The sequence below is a fragment of the Glandiceps talaboti genome, chromosome 16 (genome assembly GCF_964340395.1).
Source record: "Glandiceps talaboti chromosome 16, keGlaTala1.1, whole genome shotgun sequence".
Classification (NCBI taxonomy): Eukaryota; Metazoa; Hemichordata; class Enteropneusta; family Spengelidae; genus Glandiceps; species Glandiceps talaboti.
The window spans coordinates 11,253,344-11,277,508 of record NC_135564.1 but is presented as its reverse complement, the minus strand read 5'-3'; the positions used below and the strand labels follow the sequence as shown (position 1 = coordinate 11,277,508).

General features: G+C 36.6%; 1 protein-coding gene across 1 annotated transcript; it reads left to right on the top strand.

Annotated features, from left to right (window-relative positions):
• The first annotated feature begins 15,781 nt into the window (after nucleotides 1-15,781).
• LOC144447095 (uncharacterized) lies at nucleotides 15,782-17,996 on the top strand. Its single transcript, XM_078137002.1, has 2 exons — nucleotides 15,782-16,007; nucleotides 16,696-17,996. The coding sequence occupies exons 1-2, from the start codon at nucleotides 15,782-15,784 to the stop codon at nucleotides 17,994-17,996; spliced, it is 1,527 nt and encodes a 508-aa protein (XP_077993128.1).
• Nucleotides 17,997-24,165: the final 6,169 nt, after the last annotated feature.

Sequence of the window (24,165 nt, the reverse complement as noted above, 5' to 3'; positions counted from 1 at the left end):
GAATTGTAAAGATAAAATAAATGTCAGTAAAGTATCCAGGAGTAGATAATTCAACACAACGTTAACCCCACCACCCACCCCACCCTCTACCAGGCTGTTCCATTCGTTTCATTTCACTTTCGTGCAACAGATGCATGCGCATTCATAGAAAAATAGTCGTTTGCATGAACTATGAACGAGATCGATCCAAAATCTAACTTCATACAATGATATAACAAAGCTCACCGTTACTATCAGGTTTATGCAATGAAATGCATCCTGTCCACTACTGCAGTCCTCTTAAAGTGAAGTGCTAGCAACGTTTTCTTTTGATCGTTGCTGAACTCTTGGTTTTCCGCACAGTTTATCAAAATGACTTTTGAGCATAAACATTCATAAATCTGACATATTTCGGAGACCCATAGTATCTTATTAATGATAATTAACTCCATATTCATACAATTGATGAAGCGGCGTGATTTATTTTCGTGTTTGTAATAATGTCAACAATGTAAGTCATAGAATTAATACCTCTATGGGTGGTGATGCATCATACGCCATGATAAATCCTCCCCTGACCATGTTGAGATACTTCTGTTCTAGCGCAGACTCCGCATCTGCATGTCTGCCATTGCGGTATTGATGGTAAACACCTTCATTATGTACACTTTCCATGATGTGCTTTGCACTTGAAACACCCCGGTAGACTAAACATACTAACACTGAAAACAGTAGTATCACAGCAAATGCAATAGTCACAGCAGCCGCTGTCATTAACTGTGTAATATCTGGGAAGTAATCAAAACACAGTTATGATGATGACGATGAGGACGATGAGGAGAAGAAGAAGAAGGAGGAGAAAGTGAAAGGGAGGTGCAGGAGGGTGGTGGGATGGTGGTGCTTATTAACATTGATGTCATAACATGAGAGATGACAAAGGAACAATACATTTAATTTGTGGAAGAAATAATTAAATTTTTGAGAGCAAAATATTCAGTACAAGGATAAAAAAAATTCTTTCATAGGACAAAACATTATTTTTTTGGTTCAAAATAGAAATATCAAAGCAAAAAGTTCAAATTTGTAAGACAAAACTTTTTTTTCCAAGAGCAGAAAATTTATTTGCATAACAGGATTTTACCTTTTGAGGCCCAAACGTTTTCCCCCAAGAATAAACTGTAATACTTTGTACACAAATGGGACACCCCAAGAACAGACTTTGAAATTCCAAGTCAAAACTAAATTTGATGGTATGAGTTACATTTAATTTCAATATGTGCAACTCTCTGCCTCTGAGGGCGCAATTTAGTTTGAACTGCCCAATTTATTCTCTGACAAAATTCTTTTTCACACGGCAAACTTTTTTTATTGGCGGCGGAAGTGAAGTTATCCAACAATTCCTTGGACGATACCCACAGGCGCTCGTGAAGTTGCTAGATCACAGAGAACTACGGCAATGCAGAACTACGACAGTGCAGTGTCAGGCTGAACAGTGAGCAACGAAGCTGATTGATGGACCTTGTCTGTCACACCACCATTCGTGGACTGAGATAATATTAGTATAGGAAATGCAGCGAGGCGCGTTAGCACCGAGCATATTACATGTATCCTCAGACCACTATAGAGAATACTGGTCTGAGATTAGCTCTGGATGTATATGCAATGAGGTTCGACAGTAGTCTGAGATATACCGCAGTACCGTAATGCCTAATGGTCGCCGGCTGAGCTGTATTCTCTTTATATATCGCAGTACCGTAATGGACGCCGGCTGACAATCTAAACACATCGCACGATAAGAATGTGAGAAATTGTTTGTGTACATTAGCTGTGTCCTCAGTCAAACACACAGTCAGTAATTAGTGATCTAGGAAACTCTGCATGGTGCTGTAATACCATAACATCGCTGACGGATCCGGATCATCTCTCCCAATTTCAACTTGTCCCATTTCAACTCGCCCAAGTGTCAACTCGTCCCAAAGTAAATCGCAATCCCATGTCGACCAATGGAAAGTTATGAGTCCCTTAGGACCAGAGACTGTGTAGTGATTTTATTACAACCTGATTGTGTACGTCATGTCATTGACCTTGTGTGTCACATGTTTATCATTGTTATTATGGTCAGAGTCAGCTGTATTTATGATTGTGCAACTACATTATATTAAACAAAGATAGTCGTTTGCAAAATACATTCACAATGGCAGAACATTTACATTTCTCTGGGATGGTAAAATTGGTGCGTGGAAGGATACCGGTAAATACAAAGGCTGTGGTCAGAATTACAGTGGGGGAGAAATTATTTTGGTATTTTGGTCAATAATATGTTTTCTAACACCCCCCCCCCCCTTTCCCGCTCTCAAAAATTGTCTTGCCGCCCACCGGAATGAATCCAATAATTTTGTAGGCCCCTCCCGGCTACACATATTTTAATGTGTAATTATGCAGTAATACCCCCCCCCCCCATCCACTTCAGAGATGTACTGTAAGGTACACTACATTGAACTAACGCTGTCAGTAACAGTGGAAATCAACTTAAGTGTCCATACAAAACAATTAGAGATTACTTTACAAATATACGCTCCTGATTTGGTTTGAATGGTCAGAAAAGTCCCGAGAGAGAGAGAGAGAGAGAGAGAGAGAGAGAGAGAGAGAGAGAGAGAGAGAGAGAGAGAGAGAGAGAGAGAGAATGGTCAGAAAAGTCCCGAGAGTGTGAGAGAGAGAGAGAGAGAATGGTCAGAAAAGTCCCGAGAGAGAGAGAGAGAGAGAGAGAGAGGGAGAGAGAGAGAGAGAGAGAGAGAGAGAGAGAGAGAGAAAGAGAGGGGGGAGGGAGAGAGAGGGGAGAAAGAGAGAAAGAGACAGATAGACAAACAGAGACAGACAGACAGAAACAGACAGACAGGCAGGCAGGCAGGCAGGTAGGCAGACAGACATGCATGCACACAGATAATGATAATTATATTTTTGTCTGAATGTACGGAGAGAGAGAGAGAGAGATGGGAGGGGGAGGGAGGGAGGGACAGAGAGATGTTATTTAATTTATTCGATATACCGCTCAGGAAGTTTAATTTGGTTCAAATTATGCACAAACTATTTGCCCCCCTCCCTTTCAGACCAGAGATAATTTTTTCATGGCACCCTTTGAACCCTCTGGGTTTTGTTTCCCCCCCCCCATGTCTCCCCAGTCACCCCTTGCCGTAAAGTCTGACACCAGCCCAAAAAATCCACAACATTTTGTGCTCAAAGTCGAAACTGTGCTTTAAAAACTGGCCCAGGAAATCTGTATGTCATCCCGTCTGCCAATGATCTGTCCTCTGAAATTAAAATAACTTTGTATTTTGTTGTATGTTGTTGCCGTAATAGTTTTTTTGTCCTTTTTAATTCAACTTTATAAACACATAGAAGGCGCCCTGAATATATATTCCTGTCTGTAAGTAATGTATTAAACTTCTGCCGATGTCTTTAGAGACCTGACTGATTTTTACCTCCCGTAAGGGTACGGGAGGTATTAAAATAGGAATGTCTGACTGTGTGTCTGTCTGTCCGTCCGTCCGTCCGTCCGTCTGTCTGTCTGTCTGTCTGTCTGTCTGTGTCATCATTTTCTAAAATTCGGCTGGCTCAATTGTAATGAAATCTTTAGGGTAATAGCTAGATCTGAATAGGTTTTGAGCCAGATCGGTTAATGTTTAATTAGAGAAATTTGCATATTAATGAAATCAAATAATTAAGCAATATCTTAAGACTCCATACTTCAATTTCAATAAAAATACATTTGTTCATGTACTTTAAACTGTTCAGACAATATGAATTAATATAATTACGCTATATTAATTTGAGTAAACTCGGAAGGCTGCCCTCAGCGGCCGGTCGCTGTCAATGGTTTTATGATATTGCGTCTAGTCTGCCCAAATTAGCGGGTCGAGCAGACCAAATCCGAAACGTTTGGTGAGTATACAAATACTATATATTTTTCAAATCTTCCCTTTGGCTCTAGTGTCTACATTTCAATTGAGTTATACCTTTACGAAGTTCAATTCCATGAGAGAATGCAATGAAGACAAATGCGTATGCATGAAGTGAAATATGGCAAGATGGCGTCCATGATTCGAACATGACGACTGTATTATATTGTAGGTAGCGTTTGCTGTGATTTTCGGGCTTCTTCTTCTGTGTTTGTGACATTGAATTCGGCGTGAACCAAATCCTACAATTCCTACAATGTAAACGCAAATAGAAGCGATTCACATCTGAATTGCAAAGTTGAGTGGGTTTTCAGCTAAATTACGCCTTACTTGTCAAATTTGAATGTAACACATCGTATGCAAAACGTTTCACCACTTTCATGTGCCGTCTTGGATAGTTTAGAAACTACGAAATATTATCATTACTTATACACGTGATTGGTTACTTATTAATAGACGTGATTACAAAAGGTCACTCAAACTGAAACCTTTTTTTTCAGCTTCGTTACCGGATTGAACACATTACGTGAACTTACAGTTCACTTCATGCTCTTCGAAGATTCATTTGAGGTTAACCATGGTTCACACATACACATCGTTCAGAAATAAAACTTATCATGGTGTATACCAAGTTCATAGTTCTCCTCAGCAACACAAATTTGTTTATACCATAGTTTTTTTTTAGTTTAATTTTAATAATTGGTGGTTCCCTTATGGGAGGCGCTCAGTTTACATCTGGTACCTGCTATCACAACTCTATCAAATTGATGAACGATACAGCGACGCGTCAACGTCACCAGCTGTGTCAGTGTAATTTTTGGAAAGATAATGAATTTGAGAACTTGTGATCGTTACCCTGCTACAGACATGCATACTACTGACACTGGCAGGTTATATCGCTGTCATTCATCAATTTGACAACATTTTGATGACAGGTCAAATCAGGTTGTAATAACATCACTACAGTCTCCGGTCCTGATCAGGGACACATAACTTTCAACTGGTAGACTTATAGTATTATTGTACCATGCAGGGTTTCCTAGATCACTGGTTACTGACTGTGTTTGACTGGGGAGACATTCTTATCGTGCATGCGACGTGTTTATCTTTCCAGCCGGTGTCTATTACGTTACGATACTGACTGGTATATGTAGGGATACAGCTTGGCGCTGACGCCCCTCGCTGAATTTCCTATAGTGTACTGTCAGCAGACTCGGCCATACTAATATTATCTCAGTCCACGAATGGTGGTGTGACAGGCAAGGTCCATCAATCAGTTTCGTTGCTCACTGTTCAGCCTGACACTGTCGTAGTTCTGTATTGCCGTAGTTCTCTGTGAGCTAGCAACTTCACGAGCGCCTGTGGGTATCGTCCAAGGAATTGTGGGATAACTAGCTTCACTTCCGCCGCCGCCGCCAATAAAAAAAGTTTGCCGTGTGAAAAAGAATTTTGTCATGTCCAGAGAGAGTTTGTATGCAAAATAGTTAATATTATACACCCCCAAAGAATAAATTGTGCAGTTCAAACTAAATTGCGCCCTCAGAGGCAGAGAGTTGCACATATTGAAATTAAATGTAACTCGTACCTTCAAATTTAGTTTTGATTTGTAATTTCAAAGTCTGTTTTTGGGGTGTAACATTTTTGTACAAAGTATTAAAGTTTATTCTTGGGGGAAAAAGTTTGAGCCTCAAAAGGTAAAAATCCTGTTATGCAAATAAATTTTCTGCTCTTGAAAAAAAAAAATTTGTCTTACAAATTTGAACTTTTTGCTTTCATATTTCTATTTCGAGCCAAAAAAATAATGTTTTGTCCTATGAAAGAAATTTTTTATCCTTGTACTGAATATTTTGCCCTCTGAAATTTAATTATTTCTTCCACAAATGTATTGTTCCTTTGTCATCTCTGGGCCGCCGTAGAAACACTTCACAATGCATAAGGTAAAGATTTAACATGAAATTAGTTAAATGTGCCGAACCAAGAAGGAAAAAAGTGTAGCTTTTTAATCATTCTGACTAGCTTCCAACCTGTTGTCGGAATATCATCACGTCAGCATGAAAAATCATTCCATGATAATGTCAACTTTATCATTTTCGATTACATCAAAGAAAATAATAAACTAGATACCACACTGAGGACGGGGTCCATTTTAGATATGTTAATGACATCCAAGTTTTATCTTGTAATTTACCTGAACTAAGTTCGAGCTCAAGCGTAGTTACCTCTGCTATCTCCTCAGAGGTAGCGGGTAATTCTGCAGTAGTAACAGCTGCAAATATGAAAATGTACAATTATAATCATGTATATATCACGGTTTAGTTTAGTTTAATATTTCATTAAACACTATCCACTGAACAGATATACATATAAAACCGGTACAAACTGTTAAATCACTTGGATAACCCACAAGGTCAAAGACTTGTTTAAAAAAACTGTCAGATCATATCTGTAGTACACTAAGGGATACTGAAAACAGCGAGTGTATTCGTTATTAGTTACTTTGCCTCCACATTTTCCCAATTTCTGTTATTCCTGCTCATTTCATGTAGTTAAACACCTTTGCTAATCCCGCCACTATCTTGAATCACTGTATGGACCCCACTGGAAGGCATTTCTTTGTGATATCAGTTTTATTGATGCTGGTAGATCGTTCCAGTCCTTAATGTTGTGAGCATTAAACGTATTAGCAGCTTCACCTTTAACCATTGGCTGATGAAAATTGTACCAACTTTACCATTATTATGAACAGAGGAAACATTGGTAAAATGATGGGATAAATACTCAGGGCTGGAATTATTGTATATTCTGAAAGCATGGTTAAGCCATAACTGGTTCACTCTATCATTGACATCCAAGCATACCCAGGGCATCAAACTGATCAGCAACTATGTGTGATCTGGGCACCATAGAAAGGATGAACCGTATAAGTTTATTTTGTGCAATTTGGAGTTTCCTTTTGAGAGTTTTGTTAAAAGCAGAGTACCAGTATGAACATGAATAATCAAAGTGACATTCGATTAGAGTAGAGCAAAGGGTTTTGTGGGAGTTTGTGCTTGTCCATCGAGAAATTTAAGTCTTGAATCAGTTTCTTAATAATATTTTGATTGATGCGCATATTGGTTAAAGAGTGCTGTTACCAGACATTCGAACACATCCAACACCTGATGTTTATATATACAATAACTATAATAATAAGGAAACTTCAGAATTGTCCATACACATGTTAAAGAAGTCTCTTAGGTGTTATGTGCTGTTTTAAAATATCTATCCTCACCTGAACATTGTCTACCAGGCCTATTAGATGCATCAGTGGATTCATCCCTGTATCCACTGTTACATTCACATGTAAAAGTTCCATCGGAGTTGTCAATACATGTAGCAGTGTCAGAACAATCATGCCTGCCTGGTATCATGCACACGGTATCATTAATATCTGCAACATGACAAGAGGTGAGAATGTATACATACAAGGTAATATTATATGAAGTTTATGGACTAGTAGTAGTACTAGTAGTAGTAGTAGTAGTAGTAGTAGTAGTAGTAGTAGTAGTAGTAGTAGTAGTAGTAGTAGTGAAGTAACATTTGTTCAGAGACAAATACGTTTAATACCTTTGAGGACATATATTCTTCTTTCACAGATGTCAGGTAATAGTACTTTCAGCCAATGGATTTTCCAGTGCTATCATAACATTTTCCTCACAAAGTAGCATGTGAGGAATAAAGGAATGCATACATAATTTATATTTCCATCATCTCGATTCAACAAGGCATTTGCCTCTATTACACAAACTTATGAAAGCGAGTTTATAATTACCTCCAGTATTAAAGTCTCCTACAGTTATATTAGTGAAAAGTTCACTACCAGTGTTGACCTCTTGGTTACAGTAATCCGTTACCTCTTGGGCTGTGATATTAGACTGAACGGTGAACGTATTGACTACCTCTGCTATTACACTTCCTGGCAAGAATCTGACTACTTCAGACTTGACATACGCAGAGCTTAGTTCTGCCATAAGACCACTTACCTGCCGAAAAGAATATAACAATTTATTCAACTTGATTTAATATCAAAATAATCCTTTTTTTATTAGTATCGTTTATAATGGCAAGGCAGAAAATAAGTCCTTCAAATAAACATTCATGATTATTTATGTTCTGTTCTTGCATATGGATATCGGCTGAGTCCAATTAAATGTCTACTGCATGGAGCTTCACTGAACAATGGATGATGGACAAGCTTCAATTCGGTTTATCTCGTTAATCACGCGTAATATAAGCGATACAAAATCGTTCATGAGCTAAACGTTTACAAAAATGCCATCATTTCTGCCTGCGATGGCGTTCCCTATTATCATTTAAATGTAACACATAAAAAATGCTAGGAATTACTTTTCATTAGTCATCTGACATGCTTACCAAGGCAATAATAGCTTCTTCTAGTATTTTGTACTCAGAACTTGCGGGGTCATATAAATCATTACTGAAGTTGTATGCTTCATTTCTAAGAGCCGTGATCCTAAATTCTCCAATGAATACTTTGACAGCTGTTGATAGAAATAAAAATACGTTGTTATACACTCGTTATTAAATCAGATTTATAACATTGACAATGTGCATAGTGCCCTGAGGTTTGTTAAAGTAACACTTGTTGGGTTTATAAACTTTTCACTCAAGTGAAAATACTTATATCAAATCTCTACTACTAAACTATTCTAGTATAATGTGTATGTCGATGTATGCCTTCTATGACCGTAGAATTGTCCTTCTGGCATTGTTTGAACCATAGCTTGCATGGTACAGATGTTTTAGGTATAACTATCATATCATAGGATCACTTATAAGTTATACCTGAATGCCAGGTTTGAGTTCAGTCAATTACAAGTGATGGCTAAATGTGCTTCAGTAAGTAGAATACTGCCAGTACTTTTGTTTAAATGCAGTAAAGATCACATCAAAAAACGTTTAAACTCAGCCTGTACTGCTATAATTATCGTAAAACAGTAACATTGACAAAACCATTCTCGTATATCCTCAACGTATGTACATCTTACAACCTCGCTACAAGCGTTGGTAATTGGAGGTTCGATTTTAAAATGGCAATTTGACAATAACCAGCATTTTAAAGTGATTCTTCCTGACGACATGATGTATTTCGATTAATTGTAATAACTTGTGATTACAAGTGATTACTAAAGGTCTTGTGTTTGCCTATTTTGTCTGTAAATCACTTCATGTACGTACACTAACAAACGTTTCCCACGATCTTAGGTATTTGCAATTTATGAGTTACAACATGTACTTGGTCGATTCCACATTTCCAAGAACAAAACACAGTAAAGTTATTTTATTCACTTTCTCATTCCTGTGGTCTCTTTACTAATGCACCTGAAAAAAATACATTCTCATGTTTTTTTGCCATGACATATACCTCTTTAGACTTAACATGTAAATGTGTTTTATTTTATTTGCTACTTACAAACACATTTTCCGTCAAGACTCCTTCTACCAGCTTTACAATTACACATATACCCTTCCAGATTCTCAACACAATATTCTGTTGTTTGGTTACATGGATCATCCAGGCATGATGAGGTGCTTATGCATTGAACAACACGATTAAAACATATCTTAAGAACATGAGCAGTACTGAAACTAAATAGACGCTTTGATCGTATCTTAAGTAACAAACATCAAAGGGACCACTTTAATTAATGGCAATCTAAAAGCCCAAAATATCTCCAAGCTTTGTCAGTTCCTTTTCCATTTGGAATAATAAGAAAAGTTACGGGGTATACAACATTCTTTTCCAGATAATCAACATTATTTCATTATCATGTACAGTTAAAAAGATATCCGGTGGCCATATTGGAATATAAAATTGATTAATCATGATATCATTAAACTTCTATATCCAAAAGTTTGTGTGGTGACCCAAGATATTTTTTCTGGATTTTAACTGTGATCCTGAGAATTCTTCAGATTTCGTGAACAAAGCAACAACAAAAGTTTACAATTTTTATGTTCAAATTTCTGAGGCACATGCTATATTAATAGTGATGTAGCAGATATCATTGATTGTGTCAGATCTTTTCAGTTGCCCTACAAATGATAAATGGCTCGCTCTTGTTATGATGTATAAAACATGAAATAAATCAACATAGACATAGAAACAGAGGGCATCAATAAACGACACATGCCTAGAATATATTCGCATCACTTCACTTTTGTATAGTGATATATATCTCAAAATATCAAATAGTACAGTTTAACATGTACCTGACAGTATTGAAGTCGTTACTGAATTCGTCGATGTACTGTCTTCAACCGTTGTTATTTCAGTAGTTTGTTCATGCCTGGTAACAGCTGAAAAATGTAGTCATAATAACTTAAGGAGCAATATTATTTACAATACAACTACTGTAAATCTCAAGGTACGCTCGTGGACCCATATAGATAACACTATCCGGAAGTGTGGTGAAATTACTGTGTCGAACATCCGGTTAATGTTATTTCTAAGGACTTCGCACACGAACAGTGAGATTCAAAAAGGATGTGTTCGATTACAAACAGACTTACTTCAATAAATCCAACATAAATGACAGACAGACAGACAGACAGACAGACAGACAGACAGAAAATACATGTAAGGACAAGTAGAAGCACAAGTAATTTTACCTTGCGTTGAAGTAGGCGTCTTTACTTGTGGTGTTGTACTTTCTTTGACGGTTGATTTGACAATATTTGTAGATAGCCTCTGATTTGTAGCTGCTAAAAATGAAAATATTAATTTTCATACCGAAACTTTTTTGTATATTTCAAACAACTGTATTGTTATATCGTTCAAATTGATATCGATTGTTCATAAACGTAATTCGTCATGTTAAAATCCATTCTTATGTCACAGGTTTCAAATGATGTGACCAACCAAGACCATCAGATTAGTGAACAAACCTTAGGTTTCAAATACCTTCCACACTGGATGTCGCGATCGTAGAGTTGTTCAATCATTACCCCTGCCATAGCCCTATAGCAGCACAGTGGCTATATTTATATAACTTCCTCAACTCCCTGGGGAGCATACCCCTTGCCCCTGTGTGTATAAGTTAATTAGTTTGAAAAAATGAACACAGACTGCCCAATCAAAAATGTATGTCACTACCTAGGGTTGTACGAGATACCAACGTCTGTGTTTGTCCATTTTCTGCTTTTGTTGTTGGTTCGTAAGATGAAGTGGCAATAACTGTAGCTGCATGTTCCTCTGACGTAATTAGATTACCTGTAGTTGTAGCTTTGACAGTGGTAGTTAGAGCGCGTGTTGTTGTTGTTGTTTGCGCCTCAGTGATAGTTGCAGCAGCTGTAGTTGTAGATTCCCCCGTGGCAGTTACAGCAACTGCAGTTGTAGGTTCCTCAGTGGTAGTTAGAGCGTCTGTTCTTGTTGGGACCCCAGTGGTTTTTGCAGCAGCTGTAGTTGTAGGTGCCTGTGTGGTAGTTACAGTTGTTGTAGTCGTGGGTTCCTCTTTAGTAGTTAGACCTGCTGTAGTTGTAGCTTCGGTAGTTAGAACATCTGTTGTTGTTAGCTCCCCAGTGGTAGTTGCAACAGCTGTAGTTGTAGTTTCCTCAGTGGTAGCTAGAGCAGCTGTAGTTGTATCCTGGAAGCTATTGCCTGTGAACATAGAAGTGATTTAAACAAAGTGTCTCCTTTTCAGCATGATAACTCCCTTGAGGTGTTTTTTTCCGGATTATACATAAAGTTATTATTGCAGTAGGAGAAAATTGACTAGCCTTACACTGTGTTGCTGTATTTTCTTTAGTTCCTTTGACTGACTGACTGACTGACTGACTGACTGAATGAATGAATGAATGAATGAATGAATGAATGAATGAATGAATGAATGAATGAATGAATGAATGAATGAATGAATGAATGAATGAATGAATGAATGAGAAAATAATATCCAATAATTATTGACACCATACCACGCATTTACCTCTTTTTTTCATTTATCGTAACATAGTAGTTTTGTTTTTAGTGGTGGCGTGCGATGGTTTATACACTCATGGGGTGACATGTAAATGCAAAGTTGCCAAAACAAATACAACCCATTATGAAGCAAGGCTATGCTAAACAACTAATGAAATACAATACCAAGTGCAATAATCTAAGTCAAGTACATGGTGTTGAAGTAGGTTCCTTTGGATGTGGTAATGTACTGTCTATGGTGGTGTTGGTGCTGGTGCTGGTGCTGGTGGTGGCGGTGGTGGTGGTGGTGGTGGTGGTGGTGGACAGAACTTGACTGGGTATTACGAAAAGTGCCTAAACACACACAATTCTATCATTTCAAGCAAAAAAACGTGTATCTATAAAATTCAGTGCTTTGAAATAATCAAATTTATATATGTTACACCCAATCTGTGAAATTGCCCAATTCATGTAATGGGTAGGTAAATTTGCCCAGATGGTTCTTGAGTCGTAGAAACTATAAAATAAAATCGTCATTTTCAAACTGTTTTCGTCCTTTAGGATGACAACGATGAATAAATACCTCAACAAGTAACGTTGTTTCTCATGGAATATATGTGCGTATTAGCCTTGTAATTTGAAACACACAAAAGTGACGGTGTCAGTGGATTACATACAATGGTAGAATATTTATGTTCAGGCCTAACAAAAAAACTGTCTGGTTCCGATTACGCTCAATTTTAGAATAGGTAAGGTGGGTAGATTTTTTATTTTATTTTTTTATGTATTTTTTTCATACGTACAAATGTATGTATCTAGTTCAGATAGTTATGTTTTCCATTATTGTTCATATGGTCTCTGTGTTATTGGTTTCTTCTCATCAGATGTACATCCATTACAGGTTGGCAGAAAAGCTTTATAGTGTCTTTTTAACTTAATGTCAGTTGCAGCATCCATTTCTTGCAAAACGTCATAATTTTCGCAATTTTATTATTTTTTCTCGAATACCTAACATAAACAAATGTTTAGGATTGGCAATGAAAGACTAGGTGGTGTCGGGTAACCGCAACCAAACATATTTTTAGACCTCACTTGTGGTAGCTAACAATATATTACAATGTTACTGTAAGAATGTCGAAACTGCATGTATTACAATCCTTGTGGAGATATTTACAAAATAATGAAAGGTGAATATGATTACTTGGGGTGAGAGAATTTGCTGTATTTCGAAATGCCAATCATGACATTTACGCTCCCGATTGCTTGTTGAGGAAATTTCGTTACATATGTTCATTCCTGTCGATGTAGACTTCATTACATAGCGGTTGATGTGTAAGGGTATTAGCGATATAGCTAATTACAACGCAGGGCATAGGGCACAGAGGCATACAGAGATCATAATTTGCTTGATTTACACGCAAACTAACAATTGCTAAATTTGTATAGTTACCTCCAGGCGTTGACGGAATCATCGACTGTGTTGACGTAATTTCTTCATTGGTCGTTAATTCAACAGATGTGGTCTGATAGTGAGTGGTAGTGCCTGTGACAATAGAACTGTATGTTTTAGTATATCCAAATTCTTTTTAAGATATGTTATTCGAAATGATATCAATTTAAATTACAATATTTTAACTATTTCAATGAACTCGTCACACAAACACCATATAAGCATTTTACCTGCCATTGAAGTAGACTCCTGTCCATATAACGTGGTACTTTCTTCAGTGGTTGTCTCTGATATTGTTGTATATTGTCTCTTAGTTGTAACAGCTGCAAATACAGAAGAGTCATTTTTACAATAATGACAAGTCTAGTTTGTAATCAGTTTATTGCTCAAACAGATAATGACTCGCGTGAATAACTTGTTATACCGACTGTTTTAATGAAAATAATATTTTGTTACCTGATTGTGTAGAAGACGACATTATTGTTGTTTCTTTTGATGTACTTCCTTCATTTTATTTCTGTATATTAGAACTTTTGCTTGTTACCTGTTCTTATTTTACTATTTTTTTTCCGTTACGTTTATAAGCTTCCATTTAATTTTGCCACCAACACTTCTCTTTATTTACTAAGAATTGTATTTTTGTTGTTATTGTGAAACTCGTACCAGCCCAAATTTGTATTTATTATCTACATGTACGGTCCATGGACATTGATTAGTTCCTACGAACTATTTCCATGGCCCAAACCAGAAATGTTCTATCCGTTGCTTTCAGAGTTTGTGTATATATTTTTTCTTCTGGTGGAATAAATTTCAATTCAATTCAATTCAATTCGTTGGTTGTGAATCCACCAGAAGTTGTTAGATCCTGATCATGGGTTGTAAGAGCTATGAAAATATAAATAATCTACATTTAGTAACAGAAATTTGGGTTAAATGTAATACCATTTTCCACCATGTTTGACTAATGCAGGAAACAAACGAGAGCTGAAAACTTACTTACCTGGTGGCGTAGAAGACAAAACGATTTGTGTTTGGTTCTTTTCTATGGATGTTTTCTCATCAGTAGTGATAGGCGTCCCATCCTCTTTGAAGGAATAAACAAAACCAAACGATGGTTTATTCGCAATTGAAACAATTAACAGGTGACTTTTGTATTGAAAAGACGTTCACAGAGAACAGAAACATGATGCAAAATAGCATACCTGAGGTCGTTGTTTGAGTAGTCAACATTTCTTCTGTTGTTGTCTGTTCATGCGTTGTTGTGGGCTGCTCAGTTGGTAAAACTGAAAATGAAAAATCAAGTGGTTCAAATATATTGAACGGCAAATTGTCCCCATTTCAACATTGTCATCAATGGTTCAATTTATAATAATTATGTTTATTGTCGGAGTTCTTCAATTATAACTATATCCTTCTCAGAAATACTTTGCCAGAGATATAGAGAGCATGAGAGAGAGAGAGAGACTTTGAATGAGAGAGAGAGAGAAATTTGATAGCGATACAGACAGACTGACCGACAGACCGACAGACAGACAGACAGACAGACAGACAGACAGACAGACAGACAGACAGACAGTCGGGCGGGCGGGCGGGCGGGCGGACGGACGGACGGACGGACGGACGGACGGACGGACGGACGGACGGACGGACGGACGGACGGACAGACAGACAGACAGACAGACAGACAGACAGACAGACAGACAGACAGACAGACAGACAGACAGACAGACAGACAGACAAAGAGAGATAGGGACAGGCAAATAGTAGTGTGTGTCCGTTGGCACTGTTTCCTCTTAGATGGATAAAATACAGAAAAGTCAACTTCATAAATATGTGTACAAATGTAGTTAACTAGGAGTGAAATTTCATAACATAGTTATTATGACTTATGTATGAAACATGAGAGCGCCGTATTATGGAATTAACTCAAGGCCAGTTTCCTTCTCCTTTGGTACTAGGATGCAATACATATTATCAAGCATTTGCAATGAATTATATGAAAGGAACCAGTACATAATAATTTACAATATGTAAATATATATATATATATATATATATATATATATATATATATATATATATATATATATATATATATGTAGATATTGGTTTTCATTATTTATTCGTAGAAAAATCATTCTTTTTGAAACCAAAATAGTATATCTCACAAATGATGTTGTGTTTGTATTTTTTGTTGCTGTGCAACAAAAAAGGTTGATTTGTATATAGATGCATGGTGTGAGTTACACTATTACATTACGAAAACATGTGAAATGTACCACAAACTTTACCTTGCTCACAATTCTTCGTATTCACGTGACGTCACAAATTTACATATGAATACACGCCGCCATTTTGGCAGACAACAGCGTAACCGCGCGAACGCCTGTCAAATTCGAATTGTTTACATTTTGTAATCCTGACTTCCGCATTCCTAGGATGCCAGACTTTTGTTGTATAATTGAGTGTGGTAACAGAGGGGATAGAGATGTCGGTAAGAGGTTTTTTCGGATACCTAAGATTAGAACAAAAGAAGGTGAGAGGACGAAAGAAATATCTCAAAAGCGTCAGGAAAAGTGGCTTTCAAATATACGTCGTGCGGACATAAAAACATCGGGAATTGAGAGTGGATACTTGAGAGTCTGTAGTGATCACTTCGTTAGCGGTAAGTAAGAATAACTATTATATAGTAAACATAATTTTGTTCATTTTGACGATAATTACTGTAGGATAACATGTAATATAGTAATCCAAATTCAAATCAATCCGTGTACGCAGTGACGGCAGGTAGACTAGAATATAGAAATCACACCATCGGCAAATGTACCGTTGTACGAACATGGTTTATGCATGATGTAACCAACATGACGTGTCATACAGCGGTATGCATACAGCATGTACAGTGGATATCGCGGGTGGATAAAAATTACCTTGTTTTACTTCTATTTCATGAACCAAAATAGTATTGGACAAAAAGATCAGAACGACTTGCGATCCGGGCTTTCGAAGCGACAGCCCAACCTAGCCTGTAGCTTTGTTTACGTTCAACGTAAACATAAGTCGGCCCTTCCTTACTTCTCCGTGTTGAGTGAAATACACACACCGCGTAACGTCAGTGCAAGCTGTAATTTGAACGCGATGTCGTCTGTTTGTCTGTCGTGCGTCATGCATATCCACCGTAAATTAATATGCTGTACTTTTCTTTGAATTTTAGTACAATTACAAGATTAATAAAGTTAAATATTTATGAAATAAAAACTTGATTCTGAATGCCAAATGTTTAGTAACATTGAAAAGTAAACAAGCATTACAACCAAGTGTAAAATTTTGTTTTGTCATTGGTTTTCTTTCAGGTGGGCCAAGTAAACTGTATGATGAAAATAGTCTAGACTGGGCACCAACACTGAAATTAGGACATGCTGAAAATGTGACACCAGATTCAGCAGCAAAAAGGTACCAAAGGCACCAACAACGTGATTATAGAAAAAGAAAACTATCAGAATCAGCCTGTTTACTTCAGTCACTCTCAAAGAAAACAAATGTCTCATCCAAGCCAAATAACGACATTACAGATTCTCCTTTACCCCTTCCTAAGTCTAATCAGAGAGTGAGACATGTTGAGTGTCAGACAGACATAACGATGAATGACATGTTGCAAATGGAAATAGATGCTACAACACTCAAAGAAGATGCAAAGAAGAGTAATGTAGAACTATATGAACTAAGACAAAAGGTCCTTGATGTTGAATTCAACCAACTTTCTTTTGAAACCAGTGACGAGAAGACACGTTTTTATACAGGCTTGCCAAACTTCACAATTTTACTTGCAGTTTTTGAGTTATGTTCAACATTTATAAAATCCACACATAGAAATATTCTTTCAAAATTTCAGGAATTTATTTTAGTTCTAATGAGACTTAGACTTAACTTACAACTTCAAGATTTAGCTTACAGGTTTCACATATCCCAATCTACAGCCTCCAGAATTTTTACGAAATGGATAGATGTAATGTCAGTTAGACTTAATTTTCTCATTATCTGGCCAGATAGAGAAGTGCTAAGGGAAACGATGCCAGCTGAGTTCTGTAAGTCTTTTGGGAATAGAGTTTCTGTTATTATTGATTGTTTTGAAATTTTTATTGATAGGCCCTCTAATCTTAAAGCCCGTGCGCAAACCTGGTCAAGTTACAAGCATCACAACACTGTTAAGTTTTTGATTGGAATTGCTCCTCAAGGTGGTGTGTCATTCATTTCAAAGGGATGGGGAGGGCGAGTTAGTGACAAATATCTTACCGAGCACTGTGATTTACTTCAAAATCTTGTCAATGGTGATATTGTTCTAGCAGACCGTGGTTTTGACATTGCCGACAGTGTAGGTTACTACTGTGCCACTCTGAAAATTCCAGCATTTACTAAAGGAAAATCACAGTTACCGGCTCTTGAAGTGGAAACAACTAGAAAAATTGCACACGTTCGAATACATGTTGAGAGGGTGATTGGACATGTTCGCAGAAAATATCAAGTTTTACAAAGTACATTGCCTATTGAATATTTGATTAAGAAGTCAGGAGATGTTGAAACACCAATTGATAAAATAGTAAAAATTTGTTGCGCTTTGACCAACTTGTGTGACTCAATTGTTCCAATGGAATAAAAAAGAACACTAAGAAAACAATACAATGTATGGTCTGTTATGTCATATTCTTTATTATCATACAAATATAAATCTTTCTTTCTTCCACATATTTACAACAGAAGTTAAAATGGTTTCAGTTGGCTAAGACTGACAGTAAATAAAAATCTTCTTGGTATGGTATGGAGTAGAATACAGTATTCTTACAAGCACAGACATCAGAACATTGACAAGTCTAACGTGGCACAAACTGGGAAAACAAAAAAATGAATTGGATTTATAACAATTTATACAGCATGCTGGAATAGCCGAGACTTGTGTTACATTTCATGGTTTGATAGAAACAGTTGTATGGCCTCTTTGCATGTACATGAATGGTAAAAGGGGAACTTCAAATTTGTTTGTGAACCTAATTACTATTATGTACGTAAAGCGGCCATACTAATGTTCCTATCAAACCATGAAATGTAACACAAGTCTCTGCTATTCAAACATGCTGTATCAAGTGTTATAAATCTAATTCATTTTTTTTGTTTTCCCAGTTTGTGCCACGTTAAACTTGTCAATGGTCTGATGTCTGTACAAGTGTTAGACAATGGACGTGTCTTGATATTTATAAAATCACAACTATTTACACTATGAGCATGTAGTTTTCATTAGATGAGGCATCAAACTGAGATTAATCACTAAGTGCCATGTTTTAAGACAAACAAACTAATGATAGCATACAATCATTGCTTCCAAATTAAAGTTTCTTCTCTGTTTGTGGTTACAATGATGAAACAGACTTTTTACAATAGCTGCATATTACCCACTGCTAATATCAAAAGAAAAAATGTAGTCTATACAAATGAAAGAATGGACTATGTGAAATCATAATATAGTCTGGGTTATGTACTATGATGGACATATATCTGGCTGTGTACTATCATGGAAGTATAGCTGGCTATGTACTATCATGGAAGTATAGCTGGCTATGAACTATCATGGAAATATAGCTGGCTATGAACTATCATGGAAATACAAAGTACAAAACATGGAAATACATGGAAATACAAAGTACAAAACTATGTACTATCATGGAAATATAGCTGGCTATAAACTATCATGGAAGTATAGCTGGCTATGAACTATCATGGAAGTATAGCTGGCTATGAACTATCATGGAAGTATAGCTGGACTATGTACTATCATGGAAGTATAGCTGGACTATGTACTATCATGGAAGTATAGCTGGCTATGAACTATCATGGAAGTATAGCTGGCTATGAACTATCATGGAAATATAGCTGGACTATGTACTATCATGGAAGTATAGCTGGACTATGTACTATCATGGAAGTATAGCTGGCTATGAACTATCATGGAAATATAGCTGGCTATGAACTATCATGGAAATACAATGTACAAAACATGGAAATACATGGAAATACAAAGTACAAAACTATGTACTATCATGGAAGTATAGCTGGCTATGAACTATCAATGAAGTATAGCTGGCTATGAACTATCATGGAAGTATAGCTGGCTATGAACTATCATGGAAGTATAGCTGGCTATGATCTATCATGGAAATACAGCTGGACTACGTACAAGTGACCTACAGGCATAGCTGGGCTATGTACTTTCATGCACTTGGTCTGGAATGCCAGTGGGCAAGCAATTCTGGAAGGATACCACATTTGAAAAAGGTGGTCACCTTTTCCACTGTTTCCTCCCAGAATTGCTTGTCTGGATATACTCTCTCGATGTGCATTTCAGTTGTTGTCCACACAACGAAGTCACAGTAGTCAACTTCCATGATATGGATCTGTGTCTGCACTTGGTAGTAGTAGTTGTGACGACGGTTGAGTCTAATGTTGCCGTCCTTGTCTCTCACCAAACACTTATTTGGACCAATAATGGTTTCTAAAACTTCACATAGTGGGCACTGTAAAACAAAAAAGTTAAAGAAAAAAAATAGCTTGTTACAAAACTAAGTTGTTTACAGGTTTTATTTATGTGCAGGTTCCTCTAAAAAATTATTATTTTAATTTTTCACTATATGTTTACATTGCATCTATTGTAGTGGTGTGACCGCTACAACTTTCATCATTCATACAGAAGTTCTCTTCTTTCATTTTTTATTGAAAAACACGTGTTTCAAATGATCTGTTTGATTGTTATTGTCCCAAATACTGGTATATTATTACCATGGGGGAGAGGGTACATACACAACCAAGGGTGATGTACGTGATTTGCCACAATGGACTTAATTTACCTTCATTTCACAAGTTCCAATACCACAGCAGTCACATCCAGGAATTCCATCAGGTGTTGCACCTAGGTGTGGCCATTTAACATTCAGTTGAAGTCCACTCACTGATACAATGAAGTTATCATGTACTTTCTGTTGTGCTTTTTCATACTCTCTCCGAGCCACATCTTCATGCAATATTCCCCATCTGAAAGGTCATACATTGATAATCAGTTAGAAAGAATGTGAAATTGCATTAATTTGTTCTACCTGTGAATACATTTTAACAATTTATTTAGTTGAAATTCAAACACAAAAGTTTACTCCACCATGGAGCCAGTTTTAGCTCGCAAATAACTATGATAATACTATACTCATGTAAGTGGCAGACATTGCCTATGCTCTACATGTCAAATAGTATCATGCATGTGACATAATATCATGTGACTGTGGATGTTGACATGTGAGTTAATTATTATCATTATAACCCAAACTATTTTCAATATTGTATTTTCACTAATAAAGTAGTAAAAACGGATTTGTCATTACTCAAGATATTATAGCGATGGTGTGTAGGGTTCCCCTACCCCAATCAATGATGTAAAATGTGAAATACTTACTCTGTGGCCTTACTGCTGAATTGGTGTTCTTCAGGGTAACATATTCTCTTAATTAAACTTTGTGATGGGTTGGTAGGGTCAGAGTGAGCAGCTGACTTCATATTGGAAGCTGTCACTCGTCCAGCTCTATGTTGGAACCACAGATGTGACTTAGCTTGTTTCCTAGTTTCTAGTTCTATAGATTTACAGTCTCTCTCTTCCAGCTCAAATGAGAACGTTTTACATTCGTTAAGTAATTCTGAATATTTCAAGTCGACATACTTGACATCAAAATAACTTGTCAGTGGCTTTGGCAGACAGTTCTTTGTGCATGACGGAACATAGGCTTTGTGATAATTTGGCACGAAAGCAAGGCATTGTGGTTTGGTTTTAGCCTGTGAAATTTTTTGAAAAAAACAATTTGCAGTACTGTCATGTAGATTTACAGCAGTTACTTTTTCTTTCTCCTTTACAGATTTATCGACAACTTCACCACCTTCCAATACAGTGTCTAGCATTTTTTTCTTTCGTTTGGCTGATGTAAAGTCTATGTTTCGGCATTCTTCATAAGTGACCTGTGAAGAGAAAAAATTATGAGCTTCAAATAATATTACAGAACCCAATTATGCATGAGTGCAAGTGTGGCATATTAGAGGATATTTGCACTCATGCTTGCAGTGTTCTCTATACCCATACTTCACAAACATAACAAATGAAAGTGCAGCAGAAAACATCGCAAGTTTGAGTGTAAAACCTCTGTAACAATACTGGCACTCATGCAGTATGGGGTTCTGTTATTATTACATATTAAATTTACGTACGTTTATCAAAGATAGCAAATTTCCATAAAAATGTGTGATACTGTGTGATCACATAACTTTCATGTAGAAGAAAGATCATGCCTTCATTTTCATATCATTTGTATAGTCATTTTATAACGTTTTCAGTATTGCACTGCATTGCAAATACCACTAGTATGTGTGCACACCACCAGTGCGAGTAATTGTGGGGTATATGTGTAATAATACTTAGCATGCATGATTTAGCAAAAAAAAAATATTTGTAACTAAGCAGTGGTATTAGGAAAAAAGTATTCCATGGAAAGTGGACAGCTGCACCTTTTGCATCAATTTACCTTTCTTTGATAGCAAGGCATCCACTTAGCTTTTTCCTCTGTACAGGTAATAGAGTTTTGAAGTTTGACTCCAGCTTCAATGGCATACAAAACAGCCCCAACATGTGAACAAGATTCACATAACCTACAATTTCAAAGAAAAAATATTATTAATGTAAAGTAGTGGTCAGTCATAACTTTATAATTCTCTGATACATAAAATTTAATGTTAAAAGAATTAAAATGTTTGGTCTATGTGTAGATTGGTGTTAGTCTCATGAAGTTGGGATGGGGTGGGTTGACAAATAATCTAAACAAAGAGTATGCAGAATTATAATTATCAGTATCATCATCACCATCGCCGCCATCAACACAATTGGCATCACTTGTCTATGGATTTCACATTTCTCATTGTTTAATAATAGCACTCAAAGCACAGATATAGACACGTTACTAAACATTATTTAGAGAATAAATGTATCTAAAATCACAAAAACAATGTCATTTCAGTTAATCAATCCCAGTTACGATTATTGAATAGGTTATTTTTCATCTACATTCTATACTAAAAAATATCATAACTTTGTAAAATATAAATATTGACTCCATATATTTCAGTTTGTTCTATATATATATTCAACATATCAGCAAAAACAATTAAATCTTGAGACAGGCTAAGAGATACATTTGGTCCAACAGTGTTGTATTTGTGAATAAGTCAGATGTCTACAAAAAAAAGTTGTTCACAAACACCCCAGTTGCACAACCTGAAGAAAAGGACAACTTACCCAGCCATACAATTACAGTGTGCAGTTATGACAGTGCCATTCTGTTCAGCTAGTATCCATGTTTTTAGAGGTGTCTCCCTCGACCTTTGGGAGTGATTAACCTGAAAAATACAAAATAAATTTTTAACCTTACATTGCTAGTATTTTACTTTTACGCAATTACTTTATCATATAATTCGGTACTGTTGATCTTTGAACAAACATAGTAAACTACACTATAAACTTGTGGAATCGACGTTTAGACTGACGATATGCATGACAGTTGAATGTCTTCATTCGAAAGTCATATCGGTAAAAATCAAACTTACCCTGCCCAGAATCAAAACTTTTCCTATTGCCAGGACCTTCACAGATAGATCTTGAACCCATCCGGAAACAAAAAAATTATACGCATCCATAGATTTCCAATTCTTCATTTGGTCTCTACTATAAAATGACGTCTGCAACACCAGATAGTTTACGATGTCTGGATACTCTATGACTGGAAAAAACTTTGCATCCGTCGTGAATTCAGATTTTTTCAGAGAATATGGATCAATACCACCACATAGTTGTGTTTTCTCCACGTATCTGGACTTCGAAGCTTTATCGAGTAACGGAAAGTAGTCTGAAAACCCGTCGCTATTCATATTCAAATAACGGAGTTCGCGGGCACTGATAATGAATGAGGTTGTCTGCCAAAATGGCGTCGTCATCGTTTTCACCGCTGGTGGCGCAATTTTTATCACGTGATTGCAACCCAAGAATTCGTTCCATTGAACCCCATAGCGCATGTGCATTCATATCCTCCAAGTACATCAACACATGTTGCATTATTTAAACATGGGTTGCTGGCACAAGTAGACACTGAAACAGTAGAACGTTATTATCTTGGTTGATTCATTGTGAGACGCAAGTTAATATTCATGAGTGTTTTCACCCGTGTGTATTAAAGTTACTTACATAAAGACGTCGCCTTCACTGCTCTCGTGTTATAACTGACTTCTGGCATTGTTAGTACGCTTGCCGTTATGACAGAGATGTCCAACGTGTATTTAATAGTACTAAATTATCTTATTAGATATTGTCCACACTTATACCACAGTGTCTTCAATATGTAAGAAATAACTTGATTTTGATATTTGATCCCCAATCTCCAAGTTCAGGTTCATAAAAGAAAGCCAACATCTATTACAAAACGTAATATGTAATATGTAATATAGGGGTAAACTCTTCAGAGAAGTCCATATGGCTGTCATTCAGTCATATTTTATAGTATCGAGAAAGGAAGTGACATGCATGTGGCCTATACAGTACATCACCATTGTGCTAAATAGGATTAAAATCGGTCATTGTATGTCAGAGATATATATAAATTCAATCGCAAAAAAACGGTACAGGATGAATTACATTCCAATGTTTACAATCCAAAAGAAGGATATTTGTAATGAAATTGAGTGCGAATGGTATCTGA

Coding starts and splice junctions, on each gene's coding strand:
- LOC144447095 (XM_078137002.1), top strand. CDS start 15,782: ATGCCAGACTTTTGTTGTATAATTGAGTGTGGTAACAGAGGGGATAGA. Junction 16,008..16,695: donor TAGTGATCACTTCGTTAGCG/GTAAGTAAGAAT, acceptor GTTTTCTTTCAG/GTGGGCCAAGTAAACTGTAT.